Source organism: Ascidiella aspersa, chromosome 9, assembly GCF_963924565.1.
Source record: "Ascidiella aspersa chromosome 9, kaAscAspe10.2, whole genome shotgun sequence".
Taxonomy (NCBI): domain Eukaryota; kingdom Metazoa; phylum Chordata; class Ascidiacea; order Phlebobranchia; family Ascidiidae; genus Ascidiella; species Ascidiella aspersa.
Window position 1 is genome coordinate 25,274,021 of NC_139455.1, and position 17,783 is coordinate 25,291,803.

A 17,783-nucleotide genomic window follows, 5' to 3' on the forward strand; every position below is an offset into this window, starting at 1 on the left:
CAAATGACTTGACTTGAGTCTTTTGACCAAAATAACTTACTCGACTTAAGTCTTTTGGAAAAATGACTTGAGTAGAACCTAATTTATTGTGTCAAATAATTTGGGTTAGAGTAAAATATTGCTCACCTAAACGAACCAGTTACCAATCTTAATAGTTTAAGTTTTTTTATGTCAAATAATGACTTGACTGGACTTAATTTGAGCAATTAAATACTTGAACTGGGTCTTGATTCATTTTAAAATGATTGTTTACAACTCTGTTACTGGCACGCTGTAAACGTACTGTATTGCCGCGGTTTCAAAAAGTAAATTGTACTGATTATTTCTCTTTTTAATATTTTTGTGGCGGCCTAAATATCAAGCGAAGATTACAGCAAATGTTTGGCCACCAAGTTTTTACTAAATTTACAGGTTAACGTTAACTAACCAAATAATAATACAGAAAAAAAAAAAATTAATTCTTTCAAGGGTAAGTCAATTTTGTTGTAGGGTTAACCTTTAATAATTTATCGCGTGAACTGCTACATTTGTTCTAACCTTATCCAACGGCTATTGAAAGTATCAAAAAACTGTCTAAAAAAACTTTTAAAGATATAGCACAATTACCACAAATAAATTTTATTACATAAATATTCCACAACAAAACACTTGACAGTAACAGCAGTTGCCCTATTTTCAAGTCTGGAAAGAGTTTTAGTCCTTCAGTCTAGCTTCTTGGTACAAAGATTCCGTGAATATCTGGTGGAATGTTGGCGTCAAACTGAACTCTGGCAACCTCCTTAAACGTCTTGCCATCCAGTATAAGAAGAAATGGTTTGTCGCCTTCGCGAATAACTGAAGACATCACGATACCTTAAATAAAAATAGGGTTGTGTTTTAGTGGCAGCTGGAAAATGACTGATACATTCTTAAACGCGTTTATATTACGCCAGAAAATGTTTATGCACCATCCATTTCCGTTGTCCTCTCTTTTATAGTCGCAATGACCAACGATAAGGGCAATTCGTGTTAAACAACTAATTTCAGTATGTCCTTAAAGAGCTTTTAGCATATCTCTTTTGTGATGCAAAAAAATAACAAATTCACAGTGTTGTAAACAAGTAATCATATCAAAATGACTTAAAAAGCCCAGGCAAGTCGGTTTCAATAAAATACCAAGTTAATTTCTGTAGTTTATCTCTTATGGCCTCCCTGACCAACGATAAAGCCACATCTGTTAAAAATTAATGTTCAACAACTAATTTCAGTAGGTCTAATGTACCTAAATAGCAAATTGCACATTTATCAAATATTTTCTTTTGTGCTATAAAGAAAGAAATTTAAGCCAAAGAGGCTTAGTATGTGCATATCTGACTTGACAAAAAACAAAATAACTCCAATATTAGCTTATTAAAATATTAAAAAATCGTACAAAACAAAAACAGCCCCAACAATATTATTTCATTAACAAATTACTAGGTTTCTCAAAGACTCATATATTTTTATGTCACAATGGAAGGTTTTGTGACTCAACAAAGGATTTGTTTACTACTGCTTTTAAAACTTTTAAGTTTTCTAAAAGAAAACTCTTTTAACAAAGTTACAAATATAAGTGGAATTGTGCGATTTCTTCGAAGCAAATTATGGAAAATCAGGCCAAACGTGTCAAAGTGCCGAGATATCTGGCGCCGCTGGACGTTTCAAAACGGCAGCGCGCCGAAAACAGTGATGAAGTGACAGCAGGCCAGCAAGAAAACCAACAAAATCAACTGTCGCCCAAATGCTCGCAGTGCGTGTACAGCAAAACAGGACTGGACGACAGTCTGAGTGAAAACGAGAGAAAACAGCTCCAGTGTATCTCAAATATCGGCGACCCCTACCAGTGGACCAACGTACAAGACTTGCCGGCCGTTGTGAAAGACCCGATTGACGAAAGCGCAGAGGAAATACACTTGACCAGACAGGATAGAGATCGTAAGTTTGTGGGGGACTTGTCGAAATACATAGCTTTTTACAACTGAATATATTCCTGTAAATTAGTTGTTCTTTAACTGGGGAATTTGTTGACCACTAGGGCAGGACCACATGCCTATCAGGATTGTAGAGCAAGCAAGGCCAGGCTAGAAAAACAACTAGCCCGGGTTGAGATTCGAACTCACGACCGGGACTACACAGTTTCAGAGGTTATGCAATTCGAGCAGGCATCATAGCGCCGTTGCCTGCTGCATCCGATTTGTAAAACTAGCCTTTGGTGAGGTTCGAACTCACGACCTCGGTCATACCAGGACCGTCGCTCTACCAACTGAGCTACACAGGCCCAGAGGGCAACAAATTAATAAACAACCATAGCACCGCTCCCTACTGTATACGTTTGTACATACAAGCTCAGTATTAAAATAGCCAATTTTTTAAAACTGCTTTCTGTTCAGATTTAGTGGTGGTCGGAGTTGCGTTGAAGCCAAAAGCTGATGATTTCGGAGGTCTCGACAACGTCGCTAATTTACGGTAGGTTTAACACAGTTTGTGCAAATGGAAATAAACGGAAAAAACTGTAACTGATTATGTACAAAATAAATCAAAACTGCATTTTTGGCGGGATTGACTGACAGTTAGGATGCGACTTAAAAAGCACTTACCATTGTATTATGAAAACAATTAAATAAATCTTAAAACCAAAAGTACGCTTTCTTCGATGTGACACAAAGTTTTTTTTTAAAAAAACATTTCGGCATTATCACAGTAGTATCTGTTTTACAAATGTGAAATGGGGGTAGGTATAGTTTTTTCACCATTAAAGACGAATTTTATTGTTTTAAATTGCGTTTCAAGCAAAACTTTTCTAACTATTCAGAGTGGCAAAATGCGGCCTGTCATTCGAAGTAGCCTCCGATGAGTCAAACGATGCTATTGATAAAGAACTTCCAAAACGAGCATCGCCCCTAGCTAAGTACGATATCCAAGCTTACGCTCGACCATCAACTGGTAAAGCAAGCGCTCAACAAATTGAAAACAAATTGAGAAACGCAGAATTGAGAAGAAGGGTAAAAATAATATGTTTGTTGTAATATTCTTAAGTGTGCCGCGAAATTCATTTGGTTGCCGAATAGTTAGGATGAATATTATAATTGTATTGGATGTGTATCGATGTAGTTTCTAGGAAATGTGCCTCAAATTTTAGTATATTTTTTTAAGGGTTCCGCCAGCTACAAAGTTAAATTGTTTAGACAAGCAATTTAAACTAGATTTAACTATTTTTGTTGGACTAGGGGTTACGAAGTTTGCCCGTTGTCTTATAGTTTTTACCACGTAGCCTATAACTGTTTGATTGCGGTGAGGTAAATCGTAAGTTGTTATATTTCCAAAACCGGTGCATCCCCTCCTAGAGTCGCATGGTGGACCGCTCTGCCCAGTGCAAGGCGATGGTTGGTCGCAACAGACAGCGGATCCAGCAGATCGAACGGCTCGTCAAGGAGCGGCACGACAGCGGCATCAGGCGGATCGTGAAACAAATCGATTTGGCCGCTGACCGGCGCGAGAAGTTCTACGCTAGGAGCAACGAACGATGTCGCTTGAGGAACGCAAGGATCTCAGAACTGCTGGTTAGTGAGTGCTAGGTCGGTGGTATCGCTGGTAAATCTAATTCCCTTTAATAAACACGAAAGAGCGTCGTGTTTTCTTAACCTGGTAAAATTTTTATATTTTTCAGTGAGCCCTAAGCAGAATATGTGTGCAGTTTTAATAAAGCATGCATTTCATAGCTAAGGATAGTGAGTGCTAGGTGTGGTCGATAGTATCGTTTCGGGGAACGATATTGGTTGGTAGTATCGATACCATCCCATACCATCCGCTACGATTACGCCGCTAATGTGATTTTTAGTCACGGACACAAAACTTGCCTGCGATAATTAATTAAAAGTTCTTAGTTGTTCGCACGTGTCAAATGTTTTTTTATCATTTCTCTTTAATCTGTATGGCATTCAAGCCTTATCTGCGCTTCCTACTTTTTAACTTCCTACTTTTTTTTTTTAAAGGGAAATTTTGATTTTCAGGAATTGCGTCGAACCAGGCTTGATAACCTGGGTAAGTTTGAGAGCACAGCTGAAGTGACCGGAGCCGACTCGTTCCAAAGCAAAGGCGAGACTGGGTGAGGTTTGCTCTATAACACCTTCAAGTGCAATTTAAAAGCCCATATTCGCGTTAAAGACAATCCAGGGCCGGGTAACGAGTATCGTAGGCCTAAGGTTGTTTACTATGGTGAACGGCTTAAGCGCCATTAGAATGTATATTTATAATTGTATTTTCCAGGGCCTCTATCTATAACAGCCTTAGCAGCTAATTTAGAAAACAAATACATTGCAATTCGCTTAGCTAGCTTTATGGTGAGCATCCTATATTGCTTATTAGTGACAACAAATTACGAAGACCTCAATATTGCTCTATAAGTTCCCTGTTTGTGTTTTAAATGATCAGCTAAAGTGTCGTTGTTTCAGTTCAGAGGGCTCCCGAAAGTCCGCGCCCCTAAACCTCGAACAAGCTGAACAATCGTCCACATCACCACCAGGGGGCAGCACAGAATCACAATCGCCCTCCTCGCTCCCAACTACGCCCCTAGCGGCCGGCGACGGAAAAGATTCGAGCTAGCTTTTTAAAATCTTCGATTCACCATTTTGGTTTGAAGTCCTTTAGTGGAAACAGAAGTAAGCGACATGCAATGCAAACGGGAGCTCCTATTTCGTCTGTCGGTGTTTTAGTTGTTTTTTTTTACTTTGTGGATGCATATTTATGCGGTCACGTGTATTCTGCACATGTGTCGCTATTGTTTTTGTTTGTATAGATATAGACCTAATGTAGTTATTTGCAAATATGCCTGCATTTTTGTACCTTTTTGTAATCTTTTGTTTCTTCTACCGGCTTGCGAGCAATACTGCGCTTTTTGGTATTAATTTCAACATTTTAATCTCATTGATTGCAAACCAACGTTAACTTGGTGTATTCGCCACTATTTATGTGGCACTTCACTTTATATAAAAAAATATAAATATAGCCTTGTTTTCTTTGCCTGTAAATTGCTACTGCGTTTGTTCACTTATTGTTAACTGACAATTAAACCGTTTTTGTCTTAATCTGAATCTGGAAAAATTGGCATTGTTGAACAACAGAATGCTGCAATTTTGACAAGCTTTCGCACAACTTTGCTTCATCTGATTTGACTAAAAAAATCTTCGTTAAAGAGTGTTTAAGCACCAACCAACAATATCGGTAGTAGGCACTCTTTCTCCAAAAGCGACATACTGGTAGAGCACACTTATTCGTGCCTTGTGTGCAAATATATCATAAGCAACCAGAAAAAAACATCCTTAAAATGTGCTAAAACCTATAAAACTCGACAAAAGTACAACGTTTTGGCTTTAATTCACTTAAAAACGCCCGGCGGGTCATTTCTCCTTATAAGGTCATCTCGTGGCCAGCGATGCGTTTAGCGGAAACGCGTGCGCACCGGAGCGTGTCGATTATGACGTGACAGTCGGTGCCGGCTCGTGTCAACAAAAGCCAGTCTGTAGAAAGCTTCAGTTTTTATGGCGCTGGTATCAAGAGTTGCCAGCAGTTTAGCGCTGAAAGCTAACAGCAGCTGCTGAATGTACAACGCACAGTTAGTGGAGCACAGTGGCTGGAGGTTGTAGTTAGAGGTAGAATGAATATTAAAACCCATACGGAGATTAGTTAGCGACTTGTGAACGTTTATAATAAATCTCAAGAAAATGGCTGGAAGTTGTAGTTAGATTGAGCAACAAACTAATATATTATAGACTTTGATATTCATTATACGTCTAACTACAACCCCCAGTCATTATCTTAAAATTTTAAAATGTTTAGAAAAGCTACCTACTTCTGTATGGTCTTTGATAATAATCATTATATACGTCTAACTTCACAACAGTAAAGTTGAATTGCTGGAACTGTGTTTGCTTTTATCATTTCGTCAGCTTATTTTGATAACAACCAATACTTTCGTTGTTAGATTTCAAGTTTTTGGTTTAAAATATAAAACAAAAGCAAAATGAATGTTGAACATGAAGTTAAATTACTCCAACAGGAAATGAAGCGTTTGGGCACGAAAAGTAAGTTGTACATGTTGTTTTCTTCTATTCTTGTGCTGTTTTGGTTTTACCTACTCACAATCTTATTTTGTATTCGGTTTTCCTTTCTAGTTTGATTTTAAAACCATACGGAGTGGATTTTAGCAACATAGCACAATTATCTTTTCCGGTTATATAGAAAGGTTGTAACGGTTTCGGTTCGTGATTATGAATTAAACCTTGCCAACGGCGTCCAATAAAGCATGTTAAACTTAGCTAACTCGTCTGCTATTTCCTGTATATCAATCACATGTCGTCATAAAATATCTGGCTGTGTTGCAACTGCGAAAATGTACCGGGCAGTTTTGTGAGTGTCATAATGCTAAGCAGGCGATGTGTATTGTCTGTAGGCGACATTGTCCTTTTTGAAAATCGACTAAAGAAAAGTTAACAGCCTCCCAAGTTTTAAGTAAAAAGTCTCCGTCAAGTTAAAATGTTATCCAGTCAAACATTTTACACATAGTAACGTTATGACGTAAATTTGTAACGTTATATTTTTGAATGTCGATTTTTTTGTGTAGTTTACTCACAAATTGTTCGCACGTTATGAATTTACATAATTTAAAAATCCATTAGTTAAAAAATACAAAATATGCTAAAATATGCCACTGCACTAGTTCAAAGAAAAGGAATATTGTAGATTATTGCGTCCCTACGAAAAAAAAAAATGACCGACGCTTCAGGTTATAAAGAACGGTTGTAAATAAAAGATTGACCCCCCTATCCTACGGATTTTTAATGTTTTTTGCAGACAGCGATGGACGATTTGTCGTAACTAAAACCATGTGCGTCATAAAGTAAGACTTTTATCTGAATAAACCCTAAAACCGCCGAAAAAGGTTGCCGAGGGATAAAGTATATACGTATATGTAATGCTGTTTTTTTGTAACGAGCGGTAGCAAACCATAAATATCCTGCAAAAATATATATAACCCCGGCAAATCGGGCAAATCGGAAATTTATGCCCCCAGTTCCTCTGCTGTAATCTAAAGACACAATAAACTTATCGAACACATTTTTTTAAAGCGTAAGGCAGGGAATCTTAAATTTTTTTTACCGCGGACCCCTAAAATGTTTTTTGGCCTTGCGTGTACCACGGTAGGGAAACAAATTAAAAAATTACGTCATACATTGACGTCACAATACAAATAAACTTCATAAATCTGCTGATTTCGGTCCAAAAATGTGAAAGTGAAATGGAGTCTAAAATAAATACAGTCGGTGCAAATCCGTTTTATTTTTAATAAACTATTTTCTTTGAAAAAATGATAACTTCTTAAATATACACTTATATTTAAATTAGGCCTTCATGGACCCCCTAAAACTAGTTCACGGATCCCCAAGGGGTCCATGGACCCCAGTTTAAGAACCCCTGGCGTAAGACAACTGGATTTAACCCTCTCTTTAAAATTTAAATCGACACGATTAATCAATGTTTGAGTAACAACTGCCATTAGGCCTATATCAATCTTTGTTGCTAGTATTGGTCTTAATCTTAATCTAGAAAAAGGTAGCACTGTTTGACAACCAATTACTTAAGTGTTTCTCAGCCTTTCATTGCTTACGGCACCCATCAAAAATAACAAATGTATTGCGGCACCCCTACAAGGTTTGCTGTAGGTAATTCACTGGAATGTCACAATATCGGAACTGGAACAACACACATCAACTCTACACAACGTACGAAGTTTTGATTGGATTTTCCCACTCTAATCTTACACAAAAAGTTGTAAAAGTTGAGCAAAAATCAGATTCTTAAAGATTCTCAAATATCTCTTGGCACCCTTGAGCACCAGAAATGGCACCCAAGGGTGCCGCGGCACCCCGGTTGGGAACCACTGAATTACTGTAATGCTGACAAGCTTTCGCACAACTATGCTAATCGAAATTCTATTTCGAAACGCTGTTTTCAAAACGCCTTTTTGCTGTGTTTTTCAGACAGCGACGGGCTGTACGTGGTCAAGTTCGGCGTACTTTTCAACGATACTCGGTGCGCCAATATCTTCGAAGCACTGGTCGGAACTCTAAGGGCGGCAAAACGAAAGAAAATCGTGGCATTTGAAGGCGAACTTTTGCTGCAAGGTGTTCACGATAATGTTGACGTCAAGTTGTTAGTCGAAGGCGATGATTAGACTGTGTTCGACCAATTCTCATTGCACTTCGAAACATCCCTTTTAAAACCCCTTTGTGCCTTTTTTCCACCCATGGTGATTTTTTGACGAATTTAACCGACTTTTTCCATTCCAAGAGTTCGAAATTGACTCGGAATTTTGGGAAAAAGTCTTGATTTGTAAGTGGGCTTTTGTAAAAGCGCAATTATGGACTAAGTTTCTGCCTTTTCGATAATCTGAAAACTTGTATAGGCTGCCTTTAATCGCCTGTAATTTACGGAATCTACAAAAGATTTCTAGTTATGTGAGTTTGTTATTTGCTGACTACTTAAGAACGATTGTCACTGTTCAATATTGTTAAAAATGTATAAAGAGATATTCGGAATGTTCAAAATGTTACCTACTTCTATAAGGTCTTTGATAGTTTTACTACATATAACAAAAAACTACAACCTCCAACCAATTTGCTCTCAATAAGTACTGTTTTTTTCATTTCGCGACCAAAATGTTTGTTTAAAATTAAATTTTGTGTAAAATGCGATTTCTAGAGTTTTCCACGTTGATAGAATGTTTTGCAATCATCCGCAGTATTTTAATTTTGCTGTTTTTTTTCGCATTTCTAAATTGATGGCGTTGTTTCTGCTGTTTTCAAGTACAAAAGTGCACTTTTAATGTTTTTTATACCGTTGTTTTTGTGTTCAGCTGATAACCAATAGGGACGTATTTTTATTCAAAAAATAACCTTCCCCTTTAATCGCCAACTCCCTAAATCTGGGGTATTACCCATTACGACCAATGTTACCTACAAGGTACGCAAATGCGCAGCACTTTTAAATCAGCTCCTCGGTAAAAATAATTTCTACGCATTTTCCAAGTTAACCATTTTCCTAGATTTGGAATAAATCAGGTGAAGGAAGCACGAACTTTAAAAAATTAGGAGGATTGAGCAAGAAGCGATGTTAACAAAATGCTTTATGTTTGTAATTTGTCAAGTTTTTTACTAATCCGCATGGTTTGTAGTTCATTCCAAATTGGGAATTCAGAATTCTGTCGACGCATCCTAAAACTAATTATTGACTATCGCTAAACGACTAAATCAATCATTTGCTGAATTTTCCAAGTTATTTTGCCTTAAAAGCTTTTTTAAAACTAGGTGTAGTCTTACCGTCTTCTTCATCCGTGGCACCAGGGCGGTTTACAAACACTGCTTGATTGACCCAGCAGCCTTTTTCCTGCCACGTCTGCACTCTCTCTTTCATCTCAACATCTACCTTGGCCAACTGTGAAATTAATGAAATGTATTATTTACACACAATGCTATGTATTATTTACACGCAATGCTATGTATTATTTACACACAATGCGGGGTTAACGGTTTAAAAAATATATATTGGTAAAACTTCACCACACAAAAGACACTGAAAATACCTGCGAAGTAAAATCAATACACCTGAAGTTAGTTAAATGGCAGCATATGTTTACTCTTATTTTCGTAAAATGCCCCCGAAGTGTGAAGTATTCGTAAAAAGTTCTGTAAAGGGCCAAGGTATTTCCAAACTAAACATATTAAGGACAGCCTTAAACACTGGTATTACAAAGGAGCTGGCGAAAATTAATTTAAAAAAACTGGGCTTGAATTTTAACCACATACCTAATATATCAGCACACAACTGTTCAAAAAACTTCAAACTTACGAGTTCACCAGGCAAATAACCCCCCCAGGGAACAAAACATTCATTTTAGACATAATAAATAATGTTGTGTGGAATTTGTTCACATAGACACGCTAAAAATACCAGCATACAAATGTTTCAAAAACTTCACACACAAATTCCGCGTAGACTGAAAATAGTCGCTTAGATTTAGACTGTTCAAAATCACTTACGAATTCTCCAGGCGGCAAACGGTGACCTCCATTCGAGTAGAAGTACTTGTACTTTTTGCCGACGAGCTTGTCGTTTATGCTTGGAGACTCCATTCCTTGGATGATTAGCTCTGTCGTGCAATTAACCAGCCCACTCTTCTCTACCTCTGCTGTGCAACTTGTGCCAGGAAGAGTCACAAGGTTACGGCCCGCCTCCTGTTAAAATAAAACGTTAAACTTATCAAAACTTTCTAGTTGAAACCAGTTGGTGAAATAGCACAAGATTCTTCCTTCTTTAAAGGTTTGAACTTTATTTTGTCTAAGTTTTAGGCTCTAGAGGTGTTACTTTTAATACAAAAGCAAAGGGGGGGGGCCTTTTTGGCTTGTTATAGCCCGCGACTAAAATCTGACAACCCCTGCCCCAGAGCCAACATAATTTTATCAAAATGGGTTAAAAGATCCTATAAAAACGCAAATTTGCGCGTTTTTCACTCTTCTTACCGGTTTTTCTGTGAGCGGCATGACGATACGGATCGATCTAACCGACGCCGCTTCATCACTAAACATCTGTGCAAACTCGGCCGGCGACTTCTCCAAGTTAGACATTACGAACTTATCGTAGAATCCGTTCTTAGTGTAGCAGCACAAGTCAAGTACAACGTGGTCATCCTCCTCGTAAGCATTGATGTGATGGTAGACGACCAAAGGGTCAGTGCTGAAGGTTATTGGATGCTGTTTGCCTGTCTTTTTGTTGATCAGGTAAATGTTGGTCTGTAGATGAACAAGGTTTTAATATAAAATTAATACTGTTGTCAAATTTTAGAGCCTGTTGGGTTTGTCACTAGGCGTTCGAAACACTAGGGATCTTGGTTTGCAATAGAGCGTGGTTAAGATTGCTTTAGTTTTTGCCAGCCGTATTTATGCGTTTAATGAAAAGGGTTCGAGTTGTTATAATTGCTGTAATATCCCAAAATAGTTGTAATTCGTCGTATTTTAACACTTGTTCACAGTCCTTTAATTTCGTATTCGTGATAGGCCTATATCCTGAAATTGACTTAGTCGTTTGTCTGCAAATGAGCGGGGTTATGATCAATGTATAAGTTGTAAGGACTGGAACTGTACTACCGGCAGGTTTTTTAATATTCTTTTAAGACAAGGTTTCTAAGTCGCCGTTTTGGTTGACAATAACATATGACATCACGAGAAAAACTTGTTAGCACAGATTGGTGCTAAGGGCTCAGATTGCAGTCTTTTTAAACTGTGCCGAAACACGTCACAACAAATTCACAACCAATTAACACAAAGCAACCAATCAGTACATACCTTAGTGTCTGGCAATGGTTCAATACAGTCGCTATAGCACATGTGTCTCAGGTGAGCCACTGCCATCTTGGGAATGTCAATCTTGAGCGGCATTTCAACGAACACCGCGTAGTTTGTCGTCATTGCGAAGCTGTGGTGGTAAGAGGGACTTACTCTCCAGCTTGAATCTACACTACAGATCGCCTGGGCTTCGGACATTATCGAGTCAAGAGGTGTCCCTGTGTTAAAACGATATAACATGGTTAGAAGTACAGTGGATGGAAAAGCTCGCGGATCCCGGATTTTTTTTTGACGTTTCGTGCCAATTTACACGTCACAAAGCTACGCCATAAGACAATTATTCCTAAAAACACCTGTTCTCCAATATAAAGCTGAAAGCTCTAATCGTGCGAAGAGTGAAAACCATTGCGCTATTTAGATAAATTTGGCACATTTTTGTCTTTTTTTGAAAGGATACGTGATGCTTTGGGAAATTAAGAGAGGTTCGAATATCAATCCATATGATGGAATTATAATCTAATTCTGTGGTTTTCAACCAGGGTTCCGCGGAACCTTAGGGTTCCCTAGTACAGGCCAGGGGTTCCGCAATTTCTAAATTCTTTAGCTAATTGAGGTGTGTTTATTACACTGGGGTTCCTCGAGCCAGTGGAATGTTTCTATAGGGTTCCACTCCAGCAAAAAGGTTGAAAAGCACTGGTCTAATTTAACAGAAAAATCACTTTGTATTGTTTATTTTTGTTTTTTATGCGAAAGTATGCACTTTGGGCATCTTAGAAATCTTTTTTTTTCTTTTTTATTAAACGTGTTAAAGCACGCCTTTCAAATAAATTCAAATAATCCCACACAATTTAGTCATTTACCTGCTTTAGCTGCTGGAAACTTGAGCAGGTTGTACTTTGTTCTTCCCATGTTGAATATAGAGCTGCTGAAGGTGTAAGTACAACCGTCGTCAGGATCAACAAGAGGGTGGGAAGACATGATGTTGATTGGCAGGTTCTTGGACAAATCAACCTAAGGGAAGATAAGTAAGATGAGTTCTTAAACAAGTCAGGACTCAGCGTGTCCGATACTTTACATTTTATTCCGATAACGATACTCGATATTTCGGACAAAATGTATCGCGATTCGATCCAATACCAATGACGTCATTACTAAGGTAAACCTAGCATAATAGATAATTGTGAAATGTTTAAAGGTTTTTTTTCCATTATTAAGCCCACGTTTTCTTAAGCGTGAAGAAGTTAGTTATATCCAGATAAAAAACTACCATTTTTAGATAAATTTATCTTTTAAAGCAGAATAGCAATGCTTGATGGTAAATCATGGTTGAATTCCAAGGTTAAGTTGGCACCGGATATGTACCGATACCACCCTAGTATCGGACAAGCACCGATACCACCACTTGGCATCGATAATCGGCTGCTATCCGATAACATCGGGCATTTTTACTTAGGACGTACATAAATAAAGATTATTGCGTTTTTAGAGCCTATTATATAACACCACCGGCCACGAATTACAGCCAAAAGGACATGGACATTGGACAAGTCAACATTTTAGAACTTTAAGGCAATGTATTACACTTTGTGAAATGAATCAGATTGCTCATCAAGCTTTGGGCTAAAAATAGGTTTTAAAGCAAGATACGCTGAACGTAGAACTTTATAACTATGTTAAAATATGGCTATAAAAATACGTTTTGGCCAACTGAAGGTACCTGAATAATTATAGCACGTATACTCTTTGTGAAAGGAGGCTAATTGGTTTTCACGCTGCAAAATAACGGATTTTAAAAGAAAAAAAATGCTGATTTTACAACTTTAAAACTACCTTTTCTAAAGTTTCAAGCGTCTCTGGATGCATTCTCCTGATAAAGTTGCTCTCTGTTATTGCGAAGATGTTTCCGCCCAAGTTAAGAAAGTTGATGAGACAGTTGTCGGTCAACTCAGGTAATGATAGCATCGACTTCACTCTGAATTCGTTAAAATCATGTTAGTTTTGTTGCGGTTTTGGCCTTGATTTAGTTGTAACCTATTTATTAATGCTTTTGTTTTATTTATATCGAATTTCTGAGAATAAAGGAGTACTCCGAAAGTACTCAGGTAGTGATAGCATCGACTTCACTCTGAATACATTAAAAGTTGTAGAGCTTAAAAGGTAAGCAGCGCCTGAGATTTTTGAACATTTAGTTATTAAGATTTAAGCTTTTTTTGAGTACTTGTTTTGTGTGGTGGATAAAAATAAGTTTAGCTATATCTCCAATAATTTCGTCTAAAGTTCTAATGGGTTTATGATCGTTAATAAACCTGTTTACCAAATATTATTTCTGTGGTTAAGCCGTCCTTTAACTGCAAAAACGCTTCACAAAACCGTTTCCTAATACTACAACTTTTCAAGAAAATGCTGTTCTGCCAGCAACTCCACGTAATAAACTCACCTCCCAAGGAACCCGTAGCTTCCAGATTGCGTAGTAGTCCCGAACTCAGCGACCACAACTCTCCCCGCCTCAGTGTTCTTCTTCAAGCTATCTCCTGCCACCAAGCGACTGACATACGTCACTTCGCCGTCCTGGATCGAGAACCTGAAGTGAAGTGAATATTAAGTGGTTAGAATGAGGAAATTACATATATTTCGTGACTTCTTTAAAAAGAACAGGTGAAGTGGTGAGAACAGGAGTTCTAAAACTTGGGTCCATGTGCAATACAAAATTATATTTTCAATTGCTTCATTTAACTTTGTCTTGTTTAGTTTAATTTTAATTTTTTTTTGTTTAATTCACTTCACCTCACCTAGTTTGTTCTGTTGCCTTTCTACTTTTGCGTTTTCCACTTATTACCACTAATTGCTTTCCGCCTTTGTTTTAATGCTGAAGGGCAATTTCTTGGTTTCAGCAGTTGCTGAAACTAAAGAACCCAGGCAGTCTGGTTTAGAGAGTGTGTGGTACATACAGTTGATTTTATGAGCAAACGAGCTAGGCGCTGTGCTACAGATTGAGCTTACTGTTGGCGTTTGCGCCACACGTCCATTCTGATATTAAATACTAATGTTCAATTTGAGTGCGGCATCCGGTCAGCGACAGGCCGTCAAGCAATGAATAAGATACGGCGCAACACTTGAACCCCTTGAGGTTACATGGACTAGTTTTAGGGAGTCCATAAAGCCCTAATTGAAATATTAGTTATATTTAAAAAGTAATATTTTTTTCAAGGAAAAGGGTTGAATTAAAAATACAAAGGTTTCGCACCGATTGTAATTAGGCTTCATTGCGCTTTCAAATTTTTCGGCCGAAAATAGCAGATTTTCAAGTCTATTTGTAATGTGACATAAATTGATGACGTCATCTCTAAACATTGTTTCGGATTATAATGAAAAAAAGAATCCCATCAAGGCAAGAATAAAAAAGACACTTTCAAAATATGTGAAAAACAAGTTATCTTCAATTCCCTTACTTTCTAGCCAGAGCCATTCCATCGAACCAGTGCTTAACGCTTTCCTCGCGAAAATGCACGACTCCGGGTCCATTCCTGTACCAGGTTCCATTCAACCAGTTCGGAACATTCCCTATGGAGAAAAATACAATTACAAGCTCGGTACCTCTCAGGCCGGATAGAATCAACGGACGTATGGACTGGTGCGACCTTGTCAAGTATTCCGCCGCTGCTGTTAATCATAACAGGCAAATGTCGATCTTGGGCGGTTTGTTTTGAAGGTGCTAAGCTTATTATTGTGCAAAGTAATCGGTGTTGTATTGTAAAGAATTGGTGTTTACTGCTTTAACTTAGCCTGGCCTGATTGAAGCCTATAGGGAAAAATACTTTGACCTGACTTAAGTTTTTTAAACACTTTTTTGAACTGACTTAAGTCTTCGGCCAATAATTAGACCTGACTTAAGTTTTTTGGACAATAATTAGACCTGACTTATGTCTAGCGGTCAAAACCATTGACTTAAATTTAGGTCATTTAGACCAAAAAACTTTGTCGAATAAAGATATGACTATACTGTTTTTTTTTGCTTTTTTTATCAAGATGAACAGTTTGCCATAAACAACCGCCATAATGGATAAAACTTATATTTCGTGAACACGTTGAACTCACAAAATATAAGTTCTAACACGTTCGAGTTGCAAAAATACAGTTTCACGTAAATTTATTTTCCCAAAGAAAAATTATTTTATACTGTATTACTTTAATAAAACTATTGTTAACAAGTCATTTAATTATCTTTAAGTAATCTACAAACTGAATAATGTTGCAGGAAAATCGAATGCGTTAGGCATTAACTGGTCAGTTAATGACCTCGGTATAGACAAGATGCTAACGGGAAAAGGAAATTGCCAGAACGTTATTGAAGCGACTTTTTAAATGCGCATTCAAAACGAACACGTTAAATAACAAATACAGATTCTCGCTCTCTACACAACTAAATCGAAGATAATCAAACTTCTCAACGCCAGAGGAAATTTGGCTTTTATATAGCATGGAAATACTTATCGTTCAACTTTATCAATTTGACAATATTTTTGACGTCATTTGGTATCGGCCGTCATATATTTTGCACAAAATATCGAGTATCAGTATCGGGATAAAATTCCTAGTATCCAGAGGCGCCCGCAGAAAATTTTCCAGGGGGGCCAATATTAATATATTTACTAAATTTAACTTCAGTAGGCAAGGCCTACATACGATTTTATATCAGTAGAAATTTATATAGAAATCAATAATTTTCCATAACCTTTATAAGTAATACATATTAAACTTATAAACAATAAAATATTCGCATTTTGAAATTCTAAAGGGTGGCAAGTACCCCCCTCCCCGTGGGGCGCCCATGTTAGTATGGGACATACCGAGTTCCAATGATAAGCTTACTGATGTAAAGGCATTCAAACTTACCCGAGATTACATTCCCGAGAACTGGGCTTTCATATTCGACTTGTTTCGTTGCTTCTAAAGTGGTGACGTGTGGGAATGTTGTTACCGGACAATCCATCACAAAATGTTAGTCGGCTGTTAGTCTTACAATCGACGCAAACTACCACCTACATGCAAAATGTTATAAAAAAATCGCAAATATAATAAAAAATTCGCAAAATATATAGCATAAAAAATTCGCAAATATAATAGCGGCATATAAACTCTTGCTGACAGGCATAATGTAAATCAAAACAGCTTCTGGCTACAGTTATGAATGATTTTAATCGTAATGTGACACAAAGATAAAATAACCAAACTAAGAGACCTTAGTGAAAATATCAAAGCCCATACAGAAGTACGTATCATTTTAAACGCTTTTAAATATCTCTTTATTCATTTTCAAATAAGAAGACAGCTTATTCGAAACGTTCAAAAAGGTATACCTACTTCTGTATGGGCTTTAATATTCCTACAACGTCAAACCACTACCTCCAACCATTATGCTCCTTAGAGACGAGATGTCCTTTATGTAAAACAAATATTCTGCGCTGTATCTCGGTAACAGCTCTCAGATTTTATCTTATACACACTGCTTCCAATTGCAAACCAAACCAAGGCATGCAAAACAAAAAGAAAGAAGGCTAACGATTAAAATCAATAATCCAGTTTTAGATTGGAAGCAGTGATTCGCAAGTAATCCTGCTTTGCTAGATTCGACCCACTCTAAATAAAGCGCCTTGCAAGAACGAGTAATGATGTTTTCAAGGTCACTACCGGATTAGAACTAATGAATAATTTATCTGATTGCATTAAGGCGTCGACGCGATTAAATCGATAATAACAAGATAAATATGGCGCAAATTTCAAATTTATGCGTAAATATTAATATTTGTCAATTTCAAAACGATAATCTAACTTTGTAGTTTTATACTCGTTTGCAGTGTTCAAAAACAAGTTTTTTTTTAAATCAATTTAGTCCCAGTCAAGTCTTTTGTAAAATAACTGAAGTCCGAGTCTTGCATTTTTAAATAAATAACAAGAATGTACATGGTGGACAAATTGTTTATGTGCAACAATTGACATAAATAACTAAGTTTCATACAAAAATATTGCTCAATGAAAACACCTTTATTTTAAATAACCCAGGTCATTTGTCAAAAAAGGCCAAGTTATTAAGCCAAGTTATTTTCTAAAAGACGTAATTCAAGTCAAGTCATTTAAAAGCAGTGAATTTAGTGCACATAAGTCAAGTCACTCACTTAAGTCGTTATACAACAATGCTCGTTTCTATTTTTAGGTGTTTAAAGTTTAACCAGTCCCCTGTTGTCTTATAAATATACACAGGCACTTTAGCGTGAAAATGTTTGCAGTTCAAAGTTCACGAGCTTGTTATTTTGCCGGTTGATAAGATTTTGTTCAGGTGCAGACAGTTTTGATTGCTGTACAGTTAAAGGA

At 37.2% G+C, this 17,783-nt stretch overlaps 3 protein-coding genes and 1 non-coding gene across 4 annotated transcripts; 2 read left to right on the top strand and 2 right to left on the bottom strand.

Moving 5' to 3' along the window:
- Positions 1 to 706: 706 nt before the first annotated feature.
- LOC146134622 (beta,beta-carotene 15,15'-dioxygenase-like) lies at positions 707 to 16,404 on the bottom strand. Its single transcript, XM_083397457.1, has 10 exons — positions 16,308 to 16,404; positions 14,864 to 14,975; positions 13,852 to 13,995; positions 13,245 to 13,386; positions 12,275 to 12,425; positions 11,415 to 11,632; positions 10,593 to 10,862; positions 10,113 to 10,307; positions 9,393 to 9,507; positions 707 to 852 (listed from the first exon to the last, which is right to left on the bottom strand). Exons 1-10 carry the CDS (start codon positions 16,402 to 16,404, stop codon positions 707 to 709), a joined length of 1,590 nt encoding a protein of 529 aa, XP_083253583.1.
- LOC146134623 (uncharacterized) lies at positions 1,623 to 3,593 on the top strand. Its single transcript, XM_083397025.1, has 4 exons — positions 1,623 to 1,953; positions 2,409 to 2,484; positions 2,831 to 3,020; positions 3,363 to 3,593. Exons 1-4 carry the CDS (start codon positions 1,623 to 1,625, stop codon positions 3,591 to 3,593), a joined length of 828 nt encoding a protein of 275 aa, XP_083253151.1.
- On the bottom strand, positions 2,223 to 2,296 carry Trnat-ggu (transfer RNA threonine (anticodon GGU)). Its single transcript has one exon. It is a non-coding gene; the product is annotated as a tRNA-Thr (tRNA).
- Positions 5,997 to 9,142, top strand: LOC146134625 (costars family protein ABRACL-like). Its single transcript, XM_083397223.1, has 2 exons — positions 5,997 to 6,098; positions 8,055 to 9,142. The coding sequence occupies exons 1-2, from the start codon at positions 6,038 to 6,040 to the stop codon at positions 8,246 to 8,248; spliced, it is 255 nt and encodes an 84-aa protein (XP_083253349.1). The 5' UTR covers positions 5,997 to 6,037; the 3' UTR covers positions 8,249 to 9,142.
- Positions 16,405 to 17,783: the final 1,379 nt, after the last annotated feature.